The 8,368-nt window shown below is 37.0% G+C and overlaps 1 protein-coding gene across 1 annotated transcript; it reads right to left on the minus strand.

The window, feature by feature from the left end:
• Positions 1 to 2,470: 2,470 nt before the first annotated feature.
• LOC105439094 (secreted acidic protein 1A-like) lies at positions 2,471 to 7,823 on the minus strand. The gene is made up of 4 exons (XM_030988026.1): positions 7,676 to 7,823; positions 5,299 to 5,520; positions 3,913 to 4,014; positions 2,471 to 3,553 (listed from the first exon to the last, which is right to left on the minus strand). The coding sequence occupies exons 1-4, from the start codon at positions 7,768 to 7,770 to the stop codon at positions 3,103 to 3,105; spliced, it is 870 nt and encodes a 289-aa protein (XP_030843886.1). The 5' UTR covers positions 7,771 to 7,823; the 3' UTR covers positions 2,471 to 3,102.
• Between the last annotated feature and the right edge of the window lie 545 nt (positions 7,824 to 8,368).

Below are 8,368 nucleotides of genomic sequence, written 5' to 3' on the forward strand. Positions count from 1 at the left end.
TGGAATAATTATTAGTACTCCAATTCATGGAATGATTTTCACAATGATTTATTCCTAATATATCTGAATGATAGTATACATTATCAGATTATATTGATGATAATTTGTGAGTGTTTGTTTTGCGTGACTACTGAGGTAAGTGTGTGCTACTATGCTAATCAACTACGGGACCTACGTCCTGAAGTCATAAATGACAGTAATGAGGATTAATGCCTCACAAAATGGCACTAATATAGCTGATCGACACGGTTTAGATCCTGGAGGCTCACAGTAACAAGGCCATTGCTTTGCCACTGAAACATGACTATACGCAGCGGGAGCTAGAGTGTGGGGCCGCCCCCACAAATACAAAAAAAAAAAAAAAAAACACAAAGAAAATACAATTGCATTTTGCCCCGATCCCCAACAGAAAAAATCCACTGTGTGGCCTTGCCTTCAACCATAATGCATGGCCCTACACAATGTTTTTTCCTGTTTGGGACTGGGGGGAAATGCAATGAATTATTGATAACTTATTTCATTTTTTTGTTTGTATTTGAAGGTTCTTGCCCCCATTTCACGTTTCATGTTCTCCCCTGCACATATCGTCTTATACACGCATACACTTGCAATGTCTAATGCCGCATAAGAGGCCAGCGGAAAAATATCAAGAACAATATAATTATAGTAGTAGTAATAATAGCCACATTATCACCGTTTATATATAAACGATGATTATCTATCATATTTCATATATCATGAACATTTACAAATATTCTGAATATTTCACGCAGATTGCAATGAGGAAGTGCTCCCTTGAACCATGTTTGTTGAAGGCATGTTTATTGATGTGCACTGTATTCATTGGAGTAGCTGCTGGATGTGTGTGGGTGTGTGTGTGTGGGGGGGGGGGACAAGGGGACAACCCCCATGTTTAGCCATTAAACAAAGGGGTTATTCCCCAAAGAACTTAGGTGTCCAGGCCTTTACCTCATTGGAATCTGCGTGAAATATTCAGAATATTTATAGATGTTCAGGATATATGACTACACCTCACCTTTATACAGGCATAAGCCAGTTGTTTAGCAAGAGCAGCGACGTCATAACCAAAATGTTGTCTATCCAGGAACACATACCTCACAACATTTTATTAGCTCATGTTCCCAATCCAATCATCCTTCATGCTTACGTTAACGTTATTTCCCTTCTCTCGTTAATCCTCTCTCTCTCTCTGTCTGTCTGTCTGTCTCTCTCCCCTCTTTCGTTCTCTGTTTCTCTCGATATATGTATTTTAAATCCACTTTGTTATTGATAAGTTTTTTGTTCTTCTTCCATATTCTCCATTCTTGAATAATTCTCACCCTTCCTTTTAATTTGTCCTCTACCCCTCAATCACTTTGCTTCGTGTTTCACTTTTCAATTTCATCCTCTTCCATTCTCCTTTCCCATCATTCACCTCTATCTCTTCCTTTTCTATTGGTCTTCTTCTTCTCCAGCTGTCCTTTCCCCAATTAATCTTATTTCCTAGTTATATGAGTATAACTCTCTCGCTTTGACTGATGTATATGTGTGTTTTACTTTGTTGTAAATATATTTACTCCGCTATAGAGTCTACATTATGATTTCATGTTATGTATATTGTATATATTACTTCTGTTTATATCGTTTGGGTTGTTTTTACCCATGTCCCTCAAGGACAGCAGGTATTGTTAATAAAAAGGCAAAACTGTTTAAATGAAACTGAATTAAAATAATAATAATAATAATATCTCTGTTGCTCTTTCGCCCTTACTCTTTCTCTCTCTCTCTCTTCCTCTTTCCCTCTATTTCGTACTTTCTGCTCAAATATTAACGTGAAGTGGAGATTGTCGTACTTTCTTTAATAATGTTGTCATTATTAATCAGCAATAATACAATTTGTTTACGATTTCAAGTAGTGTCACATTAAAAATAAATCAAATTGACATAAAATTGAACTTATTTTATCTACAACGTTATAACAAGCTGTACATACGATTTGTTGACATGAATGGAGCTCCTTCTGCTTGCATGCTCGCAAGCAAACGGGTAGAAAAGAATTATTATAGAGGGCGACATACCATTACATACATATTGTGCACATACTATTGTGAATATTATTATGAACACAGGGCTGACTAGGATCAAAGTTGTTAGTGGAAGACCAACTTCATACCAGGCTTATTTCAGTTTCAGTTACAGGTTAAAATAGCGGTCATGCACACAAACAAAAATGCAATTAAAACAAAAAACAATCATCAAAATACAAAGTGTCAAATAAAGAAGTCGAAACAAAATCGCAAAAATGAAAAGCAAATACGAATCAGTGGCGGATCCAGGAATCTCTTACCGGGGGGGGGGGGGGCACAAAATCGCATGGGGTGAAATATATGAAAAACGATGGAGCGAGGCGTCAGCGGCGAGGGAGCTGTAGGAATTCTAAATCCTAAAATTTCATGCGCTCTTTTATCTCACCACCTGGTCAACAGTTGCAGATTAGCACATAACTTTTCGGCGGCTTGGAGCATGGGGTCAAAGGAAAGCGGCTTAAATCCACTCCATTCTTTCACCTCTCTGGTCATGACAAGATTGTAATTGTTTATGGAATGTCTAACAGGAGAAGGGTGAATTATCTTGCTCCTTCTCCTTGCTCCTTCGAACAAGACCTTTGTAGAGGAGGGGGATTGTTTATCTGTCCTACTACTGTCAATGAAAAGATACAAATACGTCACAGTGATTTGAAAATAAAGACATGCCAAGATAAGGCCACAGTAAAATCACCATCAGTATAATGGACATGGTTTTACCATATATTGTCACAATACGAAATATTACAGTGCTATAAGTACCGTCACAGGAAAGACGTTATAGTGGCCACAGTGATATTGAAGTACGGACATTATGTTGCCAAAGTATTGTCTCACTACAGACACGATAATAAATCCTAACTTTTTCCAAATGTTGCAGATGTAAATTTCATGAAATATGAATGAAACCAGGGCTGTGGTTATATGCTTATTACATTTGCGGTTATGAGACACATGCTCATGCAACACTGAACTCCACGATAGTTTCCTACACGAGCTGAATTCTTCAACCTTCCATCTAATAATCTAAATATGATTCCTCATTGGACTCGTCATCGGGCCCCCCGTCATCAAAATCGTCATCGTCGAGCTCGTCAATGAACTCGTTATCTTGATCATGAAATGAATGGTCATCAGACCCGTCATTTAACTCGTCATCGTTGGGCTCGTCATCGGGCCCCCAGTCATCAAAATCGTCATCGTCGAGCTCGTCATTGAACCCATTATCTTGATCATGAAATGAATGGTCATCGGACCCGTCATTTAACTCGTCATCGTTGGGCTCGTCATCGGGCCCCCCGTCATCAAAATCGTCATCGTCAAGCTCGTCAATGAACTCATTATCTGGGTCATGAAATGAATTGTTATCGGACCCGTCATTTAACTCGTCATCGTTATCGAAGCCTTCACCTATCTCAGACAAATAATCCAGCCGAGTATCTTTGCCAAGCTCTTCTCGTGTCTTATCTCTGTAAGAAAGTGTAGATAAAGAGAAGAATAACAAAATAGAAAGGGGAGGACAATGATAGATCAAACCTGGAAATTTCATACGAAAATTTGTTTTCTCTCGTAAAAAGTATTTCATATGTTAATAAAGTTATTTTAATTTTCATAACAAGTGGGAATAAGTAGGACGAGTCGTTCTAATCGGGCCAGTGCGTTCGGGAGCTCTTTAGCGGTTTTGCTCCTCTTTCCTCCTTCAACATGAACTTCCATGGACTCCAGCCCGGGCTTTTATAGTTTTTAACTGGTCAAAAATGGAAATGTACTTTTCATCCCCCTCCTATTACCTCAATGCTTTCATGATTATACATTGTATATAGCTTACCCTTTGGGCTTCACCTCTTCTCTCAGGACGTTCTCGTCAGCGATTCTGTTAATGAGGGCACTCAGTTCGTCCAGGCCATCACACACCCTACGCGTTGGTACACTGTAAGATAAATTCAGCCTGGTAAGTGATTCTATTTAACTTACCTAGACGTTGTTATGTCTTTATGGCAATTTTATATGAGTTTATGAATGGTGCTAACTGTTGATTTTATGGGCAGTATAATACACTGTCGCTCATATAGTTGGAATATTTTTGTTTACCTCATGCCCATGCCTTGAGCCATAATGCACGGTCTTATAGAGGATTTGTTATGTTGGGGACCGGGTAAAATTCAATGAATTATTGATAATTTATTGCATTTTCTTTGTTGTTTTTTATTTGTGGGAACTGTCCCCTACCCAAGCCGGCCCTGTTGCGTACAGTCATGGTTCAGTGGCAAAGCAATGGCCTCGTAACTGTGATGCCCCAGGATCAAAACCATGTCGATGTGCTATATTAGTGCCCTTTTGTGGGGCATTAATCCTCATTACTGTCATTTATGACTTAAGGGCGTATGTCCCCTAGTTGATAAGAATAGTAGCATACACTTGCTTTAGCAGTCACGCAAAAAAAATACTGGCAAATTATTATTCAATAACATCTGAAAATGTATACTATTATCTAGATCTATTAGGAATAAATCATTGTCAAAATAATTCCATAAATTGGGGTAAAAACAAAATATTCCAGCTATATGAGCGACAGTGTACGTTGTAGTGAACTTTACTGAATATTATCAATTTACAGGTTACTTAAACTCTATTTTACACTCCATTTCCCTTTCATAAATATTTGTGTATCTCTCTCTGTTGAAATGTAAACTTATCTTGCTTCCAGCTTTCTTTTATTTATTTATTTATTGATGCATGTTCACACTTTCACAATTCACTGGAGTTAACAACACATGAAAAAGATTATAATATAACAAATTATTTTTAATTTTACTATCCATTTGAATTGACTTCAAGTGAAAAATAATACAACAATGTTATATCAAAGACAAGTAGCAAAATGTTATGTTTAGTTTCAAATGTGTTCTTCATATGCGTGGTTCATCGTTTTACTTAAACATTTAGGATGCACTTGTCCAGCTAATACTTAGCAAAGTTAAGAGAATTTATAATTATTAATATTTTACTCTGGAATTTGAGAGAGAGAGATAGTGGAAGTGAAATTGTATGTGTATGTGTGTGTGCGAGAGAGAGAGAGAGAGAGAGAGAGAGAGAGAGAGATAGAAAGACAGGGGGGGGCAGTCAATAGAGGGTAGGGTAGTAGTAGGTAAGGAATCAACAAGTGTCTAATAATGCGTGGCACGGTATAAACATATATAGAGCACCACCTCACCTGGCACTCTTTAATGGGAGGTCTCGAGTCTCGTTCATTGATTGTGAGATCTGGTCGAGGATTGCATTGCCCACTTGAATTCTGAATGTCATCTTGATTAGTTGAGGGAAAAACCTCACGAGTTGCCGGAACATTGTGCTGGGCTCACCCTTGACCTCACAAGGCGTGATTTTGACACTGCCAAGAATGGATAGCTCTGTAACTCCTTGGAACCCGTGTACCCTTTTGTTGTTGTTGTTAGAAGGTGTCGGATATTATGTATAAAGAAGAAAATTAATGAGTATAACTACAATGTGCAGTTCAATGTATTTACAATACAAATATTCTTTTTATTCACTTGTCTTATGCTACGGTCACAAAGTTTCGTACAAACGATAATTTCGTACGAATCTCCCTGTTTTTCCATTGTCATCCCGAATTTCCATTGTCTGAAAAATCGTTCGTACGGCGTTAGTAGCAGTTCGTAATGGCATTTGTGATCGAGGCTTTAATCAAGATAAATATCATCAAGTATTGAATATATACACTTTGCACAAATTCTTAACTTGTCAGTCGATCATAAAACTAATACAAATTAATACAAAATCTCATACAGAAAGGTGAAAAAAACTTTCAATATGGTAATTGAAATGTTATGTTATGAAGGCTAAAAGGAAAGAGATGGGTTGAATTAGATTCGTGTGCTCGTTCATATTTATCGTGTGTTCGTGCATCTCTCTCTGTCTCTGTCTGTCTCTCTCTCTCTCTGTATGTGTAAATATATATGAACACACAAATGTGTGCAAATTTATATGAAAACTCACACTTTATGTATATATATATTTATATATGTCAACCGTTTTAAATATACTACGTACGGTTTCATTTATTTTCTTCTTCACTTACACACACACACGCACGCACACGCACACACACACACACACACACACACACATCCCACACTATTTATATACAGAGAGTCACAGACGGGGGGGGGGGGATAAAATGAATGTACATATGAAGAGCTTGATTCCAAATAAATTCAAAATCGGTTTCATTCCAGAAGGAGTGAAATCCAATTGACCAATCAGTTTATGTTGAATTTCCATTTTAGTTCATTTTTATCTGAAGTTTAACAAAACCAGTTTAAAGATAAAGACCAGTTATGGTCATGCGATTGCATTGTGAAAGAAACGTTGTGGAATCGATCAAAAAAGGTTTATCATCTAGCATATAAGTATTGGTGTGTACTGCAAGGTTCTGGAATCATTAAAATGATAAGAAATTTGGCCCAGTCTTCATAAAGTTACAAGCACTGTACACAGAAAGATGTATATGGGACTACGCACACGTGCGCGACACGTGCGTTTATCTCTCACAGTCCAATAGATAAGCTAATTTACCAAATATATCAATTAGTAGGCGGTTTCCCGGCAAAATTGTTACCATCATGTATTAGTCATAACATATTCTTTCACATGATTGGTAATAAAGAGCTTCCATTTAATTTTTTGAAATTGGGTCGTTTCCAATAGATGGAGGTTTCAAGCTCAGAATTACAATCTAAAAAAAAGTTGCAACATTGATTGTATAGGAAACATTATGCATATTTTTGTTTAATACTTGACTGGTGCAACTGAAATTAATTTATCCAGTTTAGAAGAAGAGAAAAGAGATCACTGTAAATCCACTCTCAATGCAGTTTTGATTTTGTTTAAACATTGATAGTGCTTTTTACTCTTCGAGTCATGATGATTATTGGTTTTCAAATGAAAACTTTGAATCATAATATTTTTGTCTAATTGTTACATTTATTTATGGACTGCACGAAATGTTCTTTGTGGTGAAAAAATGGTGAGAGAGAATATTCTCGAAAGTTAACAGGTTGCGCGATAGGATAATGTCTGTATAAAAGATTTGTTCTTCTTCAATAAAGTCACTGAAATTTATTCAAATTTAGTAGCAAACCTTTCCTTTTAAATAATAATAATGAGATCACAACTAAAAAAAACCTTCCGAAAGAAGGTAAACAACATATTACAGTTTCATTCGAAAAGGAGCTTGATCCGTTTAATTCCAAAAGGGGCTAAATCATTATTTCATTGCAAAAGGAGCTAAATCCACGAAGAAGAAAAAATCTACAAATTTATCAACAAACAGAAATAACTTGTAGATTTGTTTTAATCGTATATTAGAGGTCCATGATGAAACATTTAACATATATAACAAAATGAAGGTATAATGGCTCAAGGGAAAGTGGAGAAATAATAAAAAAAGGCGATTTACTGAGAAGTACCCGAAGTGGATTAAGCTCCTTTTGGAATGAAACTCTTCATATACATGTATATGCAAACAAATGCACACGTATCAATCTAAAAGAAAGAAAGAAATCCATTACCTTTGGATGAAGTCACACTCGAAATCACGCCGAAAGCAGATGGACAACTTCTCCACACTGTTAAACATGTCACCACACGACTGCCATGCAAGCATCGTGCAGTCGTCTACTATCAACTCACGTAGAGAGGTATGAGGTGCTGTGCTCTGATTATTAACCTTAATCATACAAATAATAAAAAGGATCAAGCCCTTTTTAAATTTATTGTATACTATTATCAATAAAGTTGGAAGACCTCACTCTGTTGAATAGCATCATCAGACAGGTCGAGAAGGCAATAGGCCGAAAAATTTAGAAATAGGATAGTACAAAAGGCAAAACCGATCCTAAAGAATAATCAGCACCCCTTGAACAAAAATTCATTGGTACTATGATCCTACTAGGCGTTGTAGCGTGCGCCTGTAATCCAGCTAAAAGTGGAAGTTACAAACTGATTCAGCTGACTGAGCTGAGGACGCAGGTTCGAAACTGAGTCACGTCTTTCGGATGGTGACGTTTAAAGGTCGGTCCCCAGACGTAAATAATCATATCTGATTGATTCACGTCTGTAAAAACCCAATACACACACCATCTACTTCTTGGGTGTCATTTTGTTCATTGGGATCCATTTTATCATAAAAAAGATGTTCCCAAGAAAAAAAACTCATATGTAAAAATATCAGGGGGGAGGGGGGGGGGCGGGCACATTCCCCC

This window comes from Strongylocentrotus purpuratus, unplaced genomic scaffold (genome assembly GCF_000002235.5).
Source record: "Strongylocentrotus purpuratus isolate Spur 01 unplaced genomic scaffold, Spur_5.0 spur5_scaffold_17, whole genome shotgun sequence".
In the NCBI taxonomy this organism is placed as follows: Eukaryota; Metazoa; Echinodermata; class Echinoidea; order Camarodonta; family Strongylocentrotidae; genus Strongylocentrotus; species Strongylocentrotus purpuratus.

Coding starts and splice junctions, on each gene's coding strand:
- LOC105439094 (XM_030988026.1), bottom strand. CDS start 7,770: ATGCTTGCATGGCAGTCGTGTGGTGACATGTTTAACAGTGTGGAGAAG. Junction 4,015..5,298: donor CTCCCATTAAAGAGTGCCAG/GTGAGGTGGTGC, acceptor TTTATCTTACAG/TGTACCAACGCGTAGGGTGT. Junction 3,554..3,912: donor GAAGAGGTGAAGCCCAAAGG/GTAAGCTATATA, acceptor ACTTTCTTACAG/AGATAAGACACGAGAAGAGC.